The following is a 14,175-nucleotide window of genomic DNA, read 5'->3' on the forward strand; positions in this document are numbered from 1 at the left end:
GTGGAGAAAGACCATTTTTTATCTATCTGGGTCTTGGCTTAGACACTTATTGGTTTACAAGAACAGCCACAGCCCATGCAAGAAATCTATAGTATATGGTATTAAACCTAACCATCCTGTAACCGGAACAGTGCTTCTTTCCAAGGCCTAGCACTAAAGTCAGGGTGGCCTGTATGTATGGCACAAATATTACGATCAGCACAGAAACACAACCTCTACCCCATCATCACTGCAGTAGATGGACCTCATCTGATGAGAGTCCAACACTACAGAAGACTTTATTGGGTTAGTGCTTTGCTTTTCAATGAGCAGAAGGTGCATACATTGCAGAGAGACATCATGTGGGTGAGCACAGCCTACAGAAGTAAACACTACACCATTAACTGGGAAGAAGACAGAATACAGACATCCAGGCACTGACTTGACCAAGCAGGCAGATTAGAATTTGCCATAAGAGAAACTGCCTGGTTGTTAATTATACTTTTTAAAGTAGCTTTAAAAAAAAATCTTCATTAAGGCAGCAAAGGCTTGTTTCTGGGACAACCATATACAAGTTTGTAGGCTGGCAGCCTTACTTTGTCTTCAACATTTCAATTGAAAAGTGAGCATAGCTGAACTTGAAGGTTACATTGAGGTTACTCAGAGAGATGCCCTGAAAGTAAAGTTCTGATCAGAAAAAATACTGTTTGCATAGTAAATAGCACTAGAGCAGAAAACATAACCCAAACAGGCAGAATGCCTGCTGGAACCACATGGTAACCTTAAAGCTTAGTTTGCTACTGTACTGCTCACACAACCCAGGCTGTACAAAAGCGATGTAACAGGGAATTTTGAAGTCCTACTTTAACAAGTTCCTTAAAGACAGCGTGCTGAATCATTTTCCTTTTGTTAAGGCCGGATGCCATTTCTTCAAGATCAATTGCAGACCTGAGTTTAAGAAAACAGTTTTAGTCAAACAGAAGCCATGAAATACTGGTATAATTTAAAGCATCAGTTTAACCTAGTAATAGTGAAGTCTCTGCAGCAGGAGCAGCACTCTGATCTGCCTCGAGTTTTCAGTTAGTGCACATTCAGGAAGTGACATACATTGGAGATGTCACTTCTGCATGCAGGATGAAAACACAGTTCTGCAATACTTGTCTTTCAGACTCGCATATACTTGAGTTACACATCTGAAAATAGCCAAAGTAACAGTCCTGGTCATACGCACGGATCTATTTATATCCAGCACAAAACATGTGAAGATGAGGTGTCTAGGCAGCAACAAAGAGCTTGTTTACTCTTCCACTCAACTGACATCAGTTTTTCCAAACAAGTATACAACAGCAAAGACTGGCTAAACTTGAGGAAGATTCTTTTGATGGAGCTGGCAAGACATTTAGTTTAAACTGATTTTTGTGTAAAGTGAAAATAGAGGCTTAAAGGTGAACTGAGTATGTCTAAGAAAACCGTAAGCAAGTTAGAAATTGTTCTTCTGTAAGCTCAAGTCCCAACTTTTACAAACATGAGAAGTTAAATTCATTTTGATTATTGACTTACTTGACATTTTCTCTTAGTTGCTTCACAAGTTTAATATTAACATCGGCTTCCAGTAGTGCTGTACATACTTCTTTTAACATAGCATTTAAAACCTTTGGAGTATAAAAGAAAAATGGTTTTACAATACACAGCATTGACTAGCCCAGTATTAGTTTCAAATAAGAATATGAAAGTAGATGTATGATCTAGTAAAGGCTTTTATGAATTAAATGCAGGTGGTACCATTACTATATCAAGTGCCACAAAGTCTGCACATTTGTTCATATGCAAATCAAATTTAAATCTGAAAGAGAACAGAGGCTCCTCTACTTGTAATATACAAACTACCAAGTAATGCAGAATGCCTCCTATCGCACTAAGGAGGATGGCAGCTTGTATGGTAGCAATGCTTCCTAGACTTCCCTACAGCTACTCCTCAAAAACAACTGCAATAGAAATCCACAATCTTGACAAACAGAAGTATTCCCCCAACACAAGGTGGTCACGCTATCTACGTTTTCAGCAGAAACTGTGATGTTGCTCTGTGCCATGTCTTTGAGGCACACAGGTGCCTCTGAAACCCAGATTAGAGGTTGTAAGACCTGTCACTTTGAAAAGATTTTTTTTTTTTAAAGTAACAGCTGAATAGGTGGCCTCATTTGCACAGCTTGAGCTACTGCAGCAGCAAAGTCTGCATTGCTGAAAAAATTAATTGGGCTGTCTTTGACTCAGTTAAGGTTCTGTTGTCTCCTACCTTAAGACTTGTTAAAACTTATCCCCTGTGCACAAGTCCTGTAACTATGCCAACTCTACAACCCTTGATAAGCTTTCTTTGTAGTTACTTTAAGCCACAAACCGTATCTTCCCACCTGAAAAGTTTCTGGCAATTTATTTACTCATTGGCAGTTCTGAATCATCACATCTGTTAGTTTCCAACCTTGCTTTTCAGTCTTTATAACAGAACACACTTATTTATCATTTCATATTTTGATCTTTTAAAAAATTTAGACTCTACCAAGTCAAGAAGCTTCCAGAACCACACACGCTGGCTAGAACAGAAAGGCAACAACCACAACAATCCTCGTATTTCAGAGGGCAAAATTTACGTCAAAAGCTATTTCTCCTTCTCCTCTCCAACTTCTGGAGTTGCAGCTCCCTAGGACACATCCGCAGCATAGCTGAACACAGGAGCTGGCACACTGCAGTCTCAAAGCACACATCCCACCCAAATGTGGGTGCAAACTGCCTCCTTCAGCATTCCCTCCTCAGAGCTGCAGTGTCCAGGAGTACAGCCGCCAGGCTCAATGACCCTGTGACCCACAACCGCTGAGGCCTAAACACAGCTCTACGTTTTGGCAGCTCTACCGGGCTACAAAACTCTAGCTAGAAACGTTACTTGAAGGGAGAGAAGAGCCCAGGGATTTCATCGAGCCTCTCATCAGCCTCATCTATTAGGGCTTTGCTTTCCAGCCGTTACGGAGCCACCACACACGCGTTACAAACCTCCTCATTGATGATTGTAGCATTGCTCAGCGAGCGCAACGCTGAGGTGATTTTTCTTCCGAGGTCTGCTAGAACCATTTTGGCAGCTTCAAGGAGGCCTTCACAGAGAAGAACCTGAAGAGAAAAATGATAACCATAACAATAATATTAATAATAACTTTAAAAATACTTGGAAGTTATGCCTTCACAAACGATTTATTCCAGTGAATATTGGGTTAAGAAATCAGCTTTGCCTTCCGAGAAGCACCCAAATTTCACTTTTTGGAGTTATTTTTGGCAGGTACCGGCCCGAAGCTAATTTCGGGCTACCCTGAGCCCCACCTGCCCCCTGCCCGCTGTCAGCGCCGCGGCGGAGCGGGGGCCGGGCCGAGCGGCCGGGAGCTCAGCGCCCCGGGGCACCGACGGGGCCCCCCCCGGTGCGCCCCGCTCCGGCCCCGCCGCGTTCCCGCTTGCAGCAGGGCACAAACGGCCCCAGGCGGCACCCGCGCGCTGGGCACGGCCCCCCCAGGGCCCCCCCAGGGCCGCCCCGGGCACTCACCGGCAGGGCCGGGCCGGGCTCCGGCAGCGGCGGGCGCTCCCCGCCGACCGGCGAAACGTCACCACTCGGCCTCACCCCCTGCGCGCTTCCGCCGCCGGGGCAGCCGCCGGCCGCGCCGTTAAGGGTGTTCCACGCAACCGCGTGCCCGCGAACGGAGGAAGCCCGCAGAATTCCCCCGCTCCACCTTAAGAACGGAGGGACACGCTGCGCGGCCGGTAGGGGAGGGGCCGGGGAAGGGCGGCCCCGGATGCGCGTAGCGCGGCTTCATGGGCGGGCTCTGCGCATGCGCGGCAGCGGGGTGTGGGTATGGGGGGGTGAGACGCAGCGCCCCCGCGTGGCGGCGCTATGGTACTGCGGCTGCTGGGGCTGAGGGGGGTTAATTAGCGCTAGCTGTAATTAGTGTGTGAGCGTATATATGTGTGTGTGCGTGTATATATGTGTGTGTGTGTGCATATATATGTGCATACCTGTGTGCGTGCACCTGTCTGCGTGTGCAGTGCCGCGTGCTGTGCTGCCCCCTTGCCTGCAGCCCCGCGTGCAGCCTGCCCGCTGCCCCTGGGGTAAATCCCCACAGACACCGCGTTTCGCTGCCAGCCTGCACCATCCGATGTGAAAGTGCCGCCGAATGGCACACGCAGGCACACGGCCTCGAGACCCGCACGTGCCAGCCCACCCCAAGCCCCTCATCCCGCTTCCCCCCTGCCAGCAGCAGTCCTTGGCCAGCAGCACGGTTTATTTACATTTAACACGGCAAAAATGACGTGCTTTTGTCATTTAATAACTTTATAATCTTTGTTTTTACGCTCTGACTTCCAAAAATCCTCGCAGGTAGTTTCTGTGCAGGACAAACATGATGCACTCCTCATTTTCCTCAGATTATGATCTTTCAAATGCTTTTATTATTATTTTAATGATCTAGATCTGTGCCTAATCTTTCAATGAGAGGAGATTTATATTCTTCCTCCACATCTACTCTGTACTGAAGATACAGACTACGGTGTAGGTCGGGTTCTAAATTTTGACCCGTGTCACACCCGACACATCTGAGTAATCTCCGTCCTTCAGTTTGTGTACGTGCTGCTTTCTGTTGCCTCACTACGTACATCATCTTGAAACCAACATCATGTATTTTCTGGTCGCCATTCAATGGCTTTTTAGCTCTAATATTGCAGATCAGAGGACAGCATAGACAGGATGTGTATGATCTGATAATAATAACTATAATTTATGTTACCTTTCTCTTTTTCAGAAAACAAAACCATTCGTATTTAACGTACTGTCTGAATGACATTAGTTTATTTTCTGAGAAATGAATGTATACTTTGGGCATCTGCATTTTTGGCATTTTATTACAGCTTTTGGTTGTATTTTACCAAGATGAAACTATAGGCAACCTACGTGTGTCATTTGGGACATGTTAGACTTAAGCTAATTTTATTTCCCAGACTGCCAGGTTTGTGGAGTAATTTAGAGGCTATAAAATTTGGTCTCATGCTAATGCCTGTAGAAACTACCAGTTTTTGCATCTATTGATTATGGTGTTTAAGCAAAATGATTAACATTTGCGCAAGGTAGCGCTGTGGTCATTAGGACCGGTCAGACAGAGGACTGTGAGGTTTCTGAGGTTTCTGAGTTACGGCACTAAGTTACCATATCCCTGTACCACACAGAAATAAAAGCCCAGTCTTTGGCAACAGAGGTGGAGGAAAGAAACAAGTCTACGATGAAAAAAAAAAAAAAGGGGGAGAAATAGAAGGATAGCTTCTGAACTAAGAGAATAGTGAAAGTAAACAAGGACGGGATATATGGAAACAAAAACGGCACCCTCACAGACAAGTTGTTTTTCTGTGGTGTGTGGGTTATTCCCCCCTCCTACTGCCATCCCATTCCTGCTTCTGTCAAGATGTTGAGCTTATAGTTTTACTTCCAGCTGAGGAAGGCTGGGCAAGATTCCAGTGTTAGTTATAGGCAGGATTTTTCCCTCTTAAACAGTGTACATGCAACCTTTTAGTAAAGCCGTAAAAGCGGTTGCCCTTTAGGATTTGTGTTGTCACGAAGTCAGCTGTATTTATTCATTTTAACTTTACTGATATTTTCTGATTGATTCACGTGCTACGTGCATGGATTGAAATCAAAACTTTTCTGTGCAAGAGCCAGATTACTTTTTAATAAAAGAAGTTATCCACAGTAAAGACCCTTATGTACATGGGGCTAGGAGAACATTGTACAGGTTCTCACTCTAATGGTTTCTGACTAATCTTTCTCAGTAATTATGGGAACGTAAGCGTGTGTAAGATGCTATTCATTTTCTTTGTCCCAGCAGAGAACAAAATAACTAGTCATACTTTTTTTTTGGTCTCACAAATTTTAGAAATTCCAAATCTTTACGTATGATGGAAGAAGACGTTACTGTTCGAAGGCAGCTGCTTAGCAACCCTGCTTCGCTGTTTCGCAATCAGCCAGCTCTTCCCACACACTGCAGTGAAACGTACGTCATTTCACGGTGACTTGCATTCCAGCTTTTCTTTTGAGTTACTCTTAGATCTCAAAGAAAATGAAACAATAAGAGTTGGAAAGAATAACAGGAACCTTTGGTCTCTTAACTGTACTTTTTTTTTATAATAGGATGATTAATGCTTTAATATCCTTCTGCAATAACCACGTTCCAGAAGTTCTGGCTAAGAAAACTTGGGTGAAGCCCAAGAGCTAATTCAAACCACTTGGGGAAACCCCCCTGAAGATCCCACTCGGTTGGGTCCCAGCATTTGATGTATAGCTTCCATATAAATGTGTGCATGCACATTTCTCCTAACGCTCTTCCACTGCCCAAACTCCTAAGAATTTTCAATAGCAAAAGAGGTTGCATTTGGGTAAGAACGGGTCCTGGAGAAGATGAGTGGTGCGAGCAGAGTTGGTCAGGCTCTGATCAGGCTCCTGTATCTATAAGCTAACAGAAATACGGGAATCGGAGGAAATAGCTCCAGGAATACTAATTTCAAGACTGAAGTGACCAAACCATTCTGCCTACTGGCAACTACTGAGTATCCTTGCTGTACTTGGAGCCTTAATGCAGACTACAAATCCTGTCTCTTGATTCATGTCAGTGAGTGCACATAAGGTGATAAAAAGACCCTCTATGATTTTTCATGTACTGTCATAGGGTCTAAGACAAATTTTTTAAAAGTATTTTTTCAGCAGGGCTAATACAGACTAATACTAGCTTTTTTCTTCTTCTTCTTCTTTTTTCTCATCAGTTGTATAACAGTAAAATAAAACAATCTTATAAGCTTTTCCATTTTATACGTTTCATTAGGAACATTTAAATTCAAAGCTAAGATTTCAAAGTGATTTTCTAGGTTGAAATGCCAATTAATCATAGAGTGATGTGTTATTCAAAACAGTCGCTGAATAATAAACCCTCACAAATCCTCTAAGTTAAAGATAAGCAACATATAATTAAGTATGTTTTTTTTTTTTTTCTCTTGTGGATTCACTTGTACTGGGAGTAAATCAGCTTGTTAAGAGATTGATGCAGAATTTAGTCCTGTGACTCGGAAGTTGAGGTCAATCAGTGCTGTAAGCTCAGGCTTTTACCAGGCAGTGAAGGAGGGGTGGCTAACAAAATTAACTTCACCAGACCGTGGTAGACATGCTCCTTTAGTATTATGGACTGCATATGGAGAAGAAACTTCTCATCACGCTCTCAGGAACAGACTGAGTTTGTCCAGCTTATATTATGTACTTTATTTGGGCTTTGCTGTGTTCCCAGACAGGCCAGGTGAAATTAGCAGATGGTGATTTTCACTAGACAAGAATAGGATGTAGTATAAAATAAGAAAATAACCTGACTCTTTTACAGTGAACGCTCTTTAATGTTTCTTTTCAGCACTGTTGTCACTGCAGGTAGAATGAGTCTCTTTAAAAGGATAAAAGCATGGGTTTCTGTGATGTAACAAGTGTAGGTGTAGGCGTTTTTTGTGTGTGAAAAAGCAATTTAATACAAGGCTTAATACCCAAATGGGTAGAATTTATCCAAGTAGAGTATCATTGCAAAAGAGATCAAAATAGTGTTGCAAAGCCACATTAACAGGAATGTAGTTTATTAAAATGATGCCATACCAAAAATCTTTTTCACTGCTCTGTTGCTTGGTAAACCTGTCATGTGATGAATCACCAGTTTTAGGAAGTGGCGTTAATTTTCTTTGTTACTCTCAGTTGAGACAAATGATACTGCTGCAGGAAAGAAATCTCAAGAATACCAAGTACTTCTAAGTTGTTAGTCACTGACACTTAATAATGGTGGTGAAAACCAATGATTGTAAAATAGGCGTGTGAGTTAACTAGCTTAAAATTTAACTTTGAAGTTTCTTTCAATTTATGAATGAAGAGAACTAATAAAATAATCTCTGGTTATATTTCTGTTGGAAAATAATAATAATAATAAAAAAAAAGTTGTTTTCTTTCTACCAATGGCTAGTTATGCTTAGGGGTAGAAAAGTTATTTGGAGTTCCTGAAGAACCTGGTATACTGAGGTCACAGATTGGTTCTGAAATTGCTGGTCAAAATTGGAGCTAGGAATGTTTTAGAGATGTGGGACTTCCTCTTTGACCTGCTTGTCCAGTATCCTTAAAGCACACTGAATGGTTAAATTAACTGTGTATCAGGTAACATAGATGTTAGTGTTTGCTTTTTTTTGCTTCCGTGAGCCTGAATATACATCTCAAAAACCATACGGTGCTGGCTGAATCCTCACCTTTCCCCATGACATGTTATCTTCTGTTGTCATTCGGAAATCATAGATTGCTTGCCTTCTGCCACGCACTTCACAGTGCCAGGACGTTTAGATGTTGGATAGCAGTCCTTTCTATCCCGTGTCAGGCTTTGTGATGTTTTCCGAGCTTGTGTTATATTTGCTGTAGAAAGACTGAGCAGCACCAGGGTGTTAATTAGGTTTTTGCAATGTGTTGATTAAATGTTAGAAATGCACGTTGAGTAGATCCAGTGGAACCGGTTTTTGAAGTAAAATACAAACACTAATGCTCTCAGACTTCCTCCATAAACAAATGATTGTGATTCATCTCGCAGCATTTCATGAACTGTGCAGTTCTTTCCTGGTTAGTTGTCTGCTGTCTGAACGCAGGGTTTGTCTTGCACACTCTGCATTTCAGATATATATAAAAGGCACTAAAACGATAGCAAAAAATAGTTTTCTATTTTTGTTTCTTCTTTGAAGATCCTTGTAAGGTGATACTGAGATTCTCAAGAGCGAGCGATTTGTTAAACACCAGGGTGGAGTTGGTAAAACTGCAGCAGTCTGAGGCAGAAATACAGATTTTCATATTTGGCACCTGCGTTCTGTACTTGATGGCAATCTATAAATATTTACATACTGCAAAAGTGAATGAGTTATTGAGGGAGCTGCTGCTGTTTCTTGCTTTGACAGGAACGAGGTGACTCTCAGGGTGTGAGTTTAGTCAGGGGCCAACCACGCAAGTGCGGAGCCTTCCTCGTGCGGCTTCTGCTGAAGCTGCCATTTTGTCGTCTCGGGAGGAGCATGCTGAGACCTCCTTTTTTTGTTGCTGAATGCCTGTGCTTACAAAACTAATTGATAGTTGGAAAGGAGCGCTTCCTTTGGCCATTAGTTTTTCAGAAGTTTTTCATTTGAGCTGCTTAGGAGTTTTAAGGAGCTTTAGGTTCGGACCCGTTTCATACAGAGCACCCACAAGAGCTTTTGTACGGCACCATTTGTTTCCTAAGAGGAGCTCAGAGGGCCCCATAGGAGACGTTCAGTGTTGTGACACGCGTTGTACGGATGGGAGTCATGGCAGGGAGGGATGTTCCAGGATCTGAGGAAGGTGGGTGTGCTGCCTGCCTGGCTTCCACCGTGGTGGAGCTGTGATATTGCACACAGCCTGCAGGGCTGCTCACTGCTGCCCATGGCCAGAAAACGTGGCTGCAGCCACGAGGGAGCAGGTCCTACCCACCAAGGGAGCTGCAGTTCTGCCTTTGCAGTGGGATGTGGCGGGCCTGGAGGTCTATGAACACTTCCTGAATTTCGTTAAACTCCCTGTATGAATTTGATACTCTTAGCAGGCAGTATAACAGCTGGATGAGCTCTCTTCCATAGTAATAGCATTGTTTTAAGGCATGTGCCAGATGTAGGGGCTCATTGCCCACAGCCACCAGCCTGTGCAGCTGCTAATATCAGCTTTCTACTCTCTGGTTCTGTCTACGTCATGACTTTTCTTCTTCTCGCTTCCTCAGATGTATTCCACCTCCACAGACTCTGGTTCCTTTGCACTCTCAAGGTCTGTCCCAGTGCTGCTGATGGTCCCATTCCCACATTAATGACTGAGGTTTCCCCAGGCCTGATATCGTCAGACTTAGGCAGCAGTTTGTCCTCCTTCCCATAACCTCTGGGTTTACTTCTGTGCTACATCACATCCACAGAAGCCTTCCCTGAGCCAATCAGAAAAGGCACTGTCTTCACTGCTTCTGGGCTGTTCCTAAGGGATCTGCAGGGTAAGGGTGGACTGTGAGGGTAATGGGGATGGGTGCTTAGTGGAGGTTTTGAATTTGCATGCTGACAAGCTGGAGCTGCTGCTTTGCACCTGTTGTGCTGTTCATGCTGCTGCATTTGCAGCTGCCTCCTCTATCCCGCCCTGTTCCTCGATGCAAAGTTTGCATCTTTTGGGGAGCTGAGGTCCTGGAGAACCTATCTACGAACTTTCCAACAGCAAATTGTTGTCCAGTTGTGTAACAGCTAATAGGGGGTGTACCGTGCCCCTCAGGGCTTTGGAGTGTTACTGATGGACATTTGTAAGTGATAAACTAAACACAATTTAAGGGAATACATGTACAACTCATTTACAATTTCTGCTGCTCAGTGGGGGGGATTTAGGATCATCTCTTTCTGTCAGTCTGGGAATGTGTTGGAATCACCACTTACTCTTGTACCTTGTAAGAAGAGTGTTTTGCAGTGATGAATGGTTTCTTCAATCACGTTGTTCTGGCTGCAGTGCTTAAGCAAACAGCATTTCAGAAGCATTTCATAGTTAAAAGAGTAGCTGGTCTCTGTTTCCTACCTATCCTGCCTTACATTTTCTCACTGTTTCTAGCATTGCTTGTGCTTCACAACAAAGATTGAGCGTACTAGCATAGGCAGAACTGTGGCGTATTTCATAGATTTATTTTGGACCTGCTTGCTATCAAGTATGCTCATCCTAATGCTCCTGCCTGGGACAGCAACGCTGACAAACACAAGCTTTTTTATTAACAATTATATAAGCTGTCGGATCTCCTTTTGGTGAGCAAAACGTGTATATGTGAAAACCACAGTCCATGCCCAGCATTGTGCATTCTGAATGGAGCCAGAAGCAAACCAGAAGGGGTGGGGAACAGAGGAGAAACATGCTAAAGAATTGAGATGGGGTGGATGTGTTTTTCAGGATTAGTTTTGTGGTTGCTTTTTGTTTCATGTTTTTTGTTTCTTTTACACGTATGTAGTTGTGACCTGAGATGTACCTTTGTCCAGAACCAGCTCAGTGCCCTCATAGCGATGAGATGTCCAGGCAAAAGGAATTTCATCTAGTCCTTCTTTTAGGGGAAATTCAACTGAGGAGGAATAGAGCACGGGCGTACAGATGATCTCAAGCTGAATGTCAGTTAGGAACACCGTGCTCTGGCAAGAGGGCTGGCGTGAAACTGGAGTATGTAAGCAGGATGTTGTCTGCAAGGTGTGAAAAGTCTGGTTGATGCAAATAAACCTTTAGCTGGAGTAATGGGTCTCGTTCTGAATACCGCAGGTCATAAAGGATGGGAGAGTCCAGAAGATCCAAAGGGGAGTGATGAGAATGATCAGACTCCTAGGGAGAATGCAAGAAGGGGCTGAAGAAGTGGATCTTGTTTCTTCTAGAAAAGGGAAGGTTTAAGGGGACATGATGAGACTTCAAAGAAATAAAAAAGCTTTCATATACAGGAGAGGAACAAATTTCTCTACTTCTAGTTGTGAGCAGGACAGAGAGTACTAGGTTTAAATTGTCACAGAGAAATTTAGATCAGTTACTAAGAAAAATATTTAATTCTAATAGTAGGTGTAGTCAAGCACTGAAACAGATTGATAAAGGACATTGTAGAGTTTCCAGCATTAACATTTTTTTTTAAATATTAGTTTGGAAAAAGTAGTGGCACTCAGAATTGATTCTGCCTTGGAAGAAGCAGTATTGGTAACCCCCAAGGTTCCTTCCAGGTCTTTTTTCTAGATGTCTAAATCAAAAAATCAAAATTAAAAAAAAAAAAAGAAGAAGAAGAAGAAAAAAAAAAAGTTGAAGTAATGCAGGGATATCATGGAAAATATAGAAATAATTTAGTGTGGCTATGCAAAAATGTACTGGTTTACATCCATTCTTATTGTCTTTCACATTTGAAATATTTTGATAGTTTCAGTCACATAAAATGTACTGTAAGTTGAACTGTTGAACTGTACGTTATCCCTGATTTTTTTTTTGTAACCATTTTATTAGAAAGATGGTGTGTATAAAAAGAAACTTTTATTTATAAAAACAAACAAAAAACACAAAAAACTATGCACATTCAGGCAACTGTGAGTTTTGTAATTTCTCCAATAGTTCAAAAACATCTTTGATGTTTTTATATCTTAAGCTGAAACAGTATCACTTTGGTGGCAGCCCAGACCATCATATGTGAGTTATAAGTTTATAAATATGAAAATAATTTGAGTTTTCAAAAAAGCGCTACATTTATTTTAAGTGGCAAAGTTATTACAATCTAAATCTGTCATTGGCTGGGAAAACCAACAAAGGCTGAAAAATGCATTTCAAATAAAAACCGTATCCATCTGGTATTGTTTATGTCTTGCAACTATATTGTACTGGTCATCACTTAGGCCACATGATCTACATATGATTGTTCGGGGTTTTGTGTTTGTTTTGATTTATTGGTGACTTTGATGAGCTTGTGGTAACGCATAATGAAGTTGTGCTCAAAAATATCACTGAAGATTTGCAGAATTTACCTCATTTACCCACTGAGGCAATGTTTAATTTGGAACATCTAGCTATGCAGAAAGTAAGTTAATTGTTACGGTCTCCTTTTGCTGAACCGCATCATTTATTTGGGGGCTGTGCTGGTTTCAGTTTTACTATTAGCTCATGGCAGAGGCTGAGCGCTGGACTAAGATAAGGGAAATCTCAGTTTGGTTCTCGGGTCTGTTGCTGCACGACTTTGTGACCCCAGGAAAGCTGCTTCATACTGCTTCATAGGTTATTTGGCACAGCTTTCATTCTGTGTGGTGTGGTACCTGTCATGGTGACTCCTTAATGCCAGCTCCATAATAGACTCTAACAGCCCCCTGAAAGAAAAGAGAAATACAGGGCCAGTGCTTTGCTGTTGATGTAATGTGGGCAGCCCAGAAATGATTTCCAGTTCTTTTCAGATTGTGATGGCTCAGAAAGAGGTGGGCTGTGAGTCCCGTGGGAGGGGGAGGGCACCTCTTCTGCTGGAGCTGGCAGTATAGCTGGGAAGTTAACACATTTCCCGAAAAAGCCATGTGTGTGGCTCTTAAGTGGAAAAAGTGGATTGGCCACATGCAGCAAACCTAGGAGAGGAAGGAAGGAGGAGTAGGAGGATAAAGAATTTTACCCCTTGGAAGGATGAGAAGGCGAGCATCCCAACTGGTGTCTCTTTGAGTGAAAATTATACTTGCGTTAATCAAGGGTATTTCTAGATGGAGGCATGAAGCATGAATATGAAAAAATACTCAGACAGTTGAAGTTAAGAAGCAAAATCACCCTTTCTTAATATATGTTCTCCTCATTAAAATGGAAGAGAAAAAGCTTCCATTACCCTGTACCTTCTCTATAGCCAAGCAATTCTAAGGAGACAAAATTCACAGCAGCTCTCCTACTCAGATATCAAAACCTGCAGCTTTCATTCCTTTGTCAGCTTCCACCTACTGGTTATTTCAGTGGAATTGGATGATCCAGGTCACATGTGGGATTTCTGTGGTTTAATTTTGTCTTGCAACTTCTGAATGGGGAAGCACTTGGATCTCAGGGATTTGGGGAAAGGTAGAATTGTGAGGTGATTGTCTGTGTAACACTGTAAAAGACTTGGGTTTAGGTGGCTTTTTTAGATTTTGTTCTTTTTCTCAGATGCATCAGCATCCACTGCCCATGGTTCGTGTTGATGCATTCCTTTATGATGATGATTTTCGTTGATTCATTGTGTGAGGAGGAGAGAATGAATAGAAATTACTGCACAGAGTGTGGCTCATACAAGACTGCATCTTTAGGTAAGTGCTCTTTTGGGAACATGAGAAACAAATTCAGTTCAGCTAAACTGGTTTGTGCAATGACTCAGCTGGACAGCACAGCATCCAGCTGATGGAGGACTTCATGCACACTGGTGCAAAACACAGCCAGAATTATTGCCATTAACCCATGGAAGGAGATTCCTGCACATGTAAGCCAAAGTAATTTGCAGTGTGTAAATGGCCCCAGCTGCCCACAAAAACTGGGCAGGGAAGAGGTACAGCTATGTACAACTGAAAAGGAAGATGCAAGAAGAAAACTGTTCCTACTGTGCAGTAACCTCA

General features: G+C 42.6%; 1 protein-coding gene and 1 long non-coding RNA gene across 3 annotated transcripts in view; one reads left to right on the top strand and one right to left on the bottom strand.

Moving 5' to 3' along the window:
* The window catches only part of LOC101805378 (signal recognition particle subunit SRP54), a 32,431-nt gene extending 28,715 nt beyond the window's left edge, over nt 1-3,716 (bottom strand). For both annotated transcript variants that reach the window (XM_072038497.1, XM_038179412.2), the window contains exons 1-4: nt 3,560-3,716; nt 3,022-3,135; nt 1,540-1,631; nt 843-927 (exon numbers count right to left, since the gene is read on the bottom strand). In XM_072038497.1, coding sequence (XP_071894598.1) covers nt 843-927; nt 1,540-1,631; nt 3,022-3,099 — 255 coding nt within the window. In that variant the 5' untranslated portion in view covers nt 3,100-3,135; nt 3,560-3,716. The remainder of the gene's footprint in view (nt 1-842; nt 928-1,539; nt 1,632-3,021; nt 3,136-3,559) is intronic.
* The window catches only part of LOC113843859 (uncharacterized), a 59,935-nt gene that overhangs the window by 11,749 nt on the left and 34,011 nt on the right, over nt 1-14,175 (top strand). Inside the window, exons 2-3 of the long non-coding RNA XR_003497730.3 lie at nt 5,931-6,047; nt 13,733-13,872. This is a non-coding gene — a long non-coding RNA (uncharacterized lncRNA). The remainder of the gene's footprint in view (nt 1-5,930; nt 6,048-13,732; nt 13,873-14,175) is intronic.

Source organism: Anas platyrhynchos, chromosome 5, assembly GCF_047663525.1.
Source record: "Anas platyrhynchos isolate ZD024472 breed Pekin duck chromosome 5, IASCAAS_PekinDuck_T2T, whole genome shotgun sequence".
Lineage (NCBI taxonomy): Eukaryota > Metazoa > Chordata > Aves > Anseriformes > Anatidae > Anas > Anas platyrhynchos.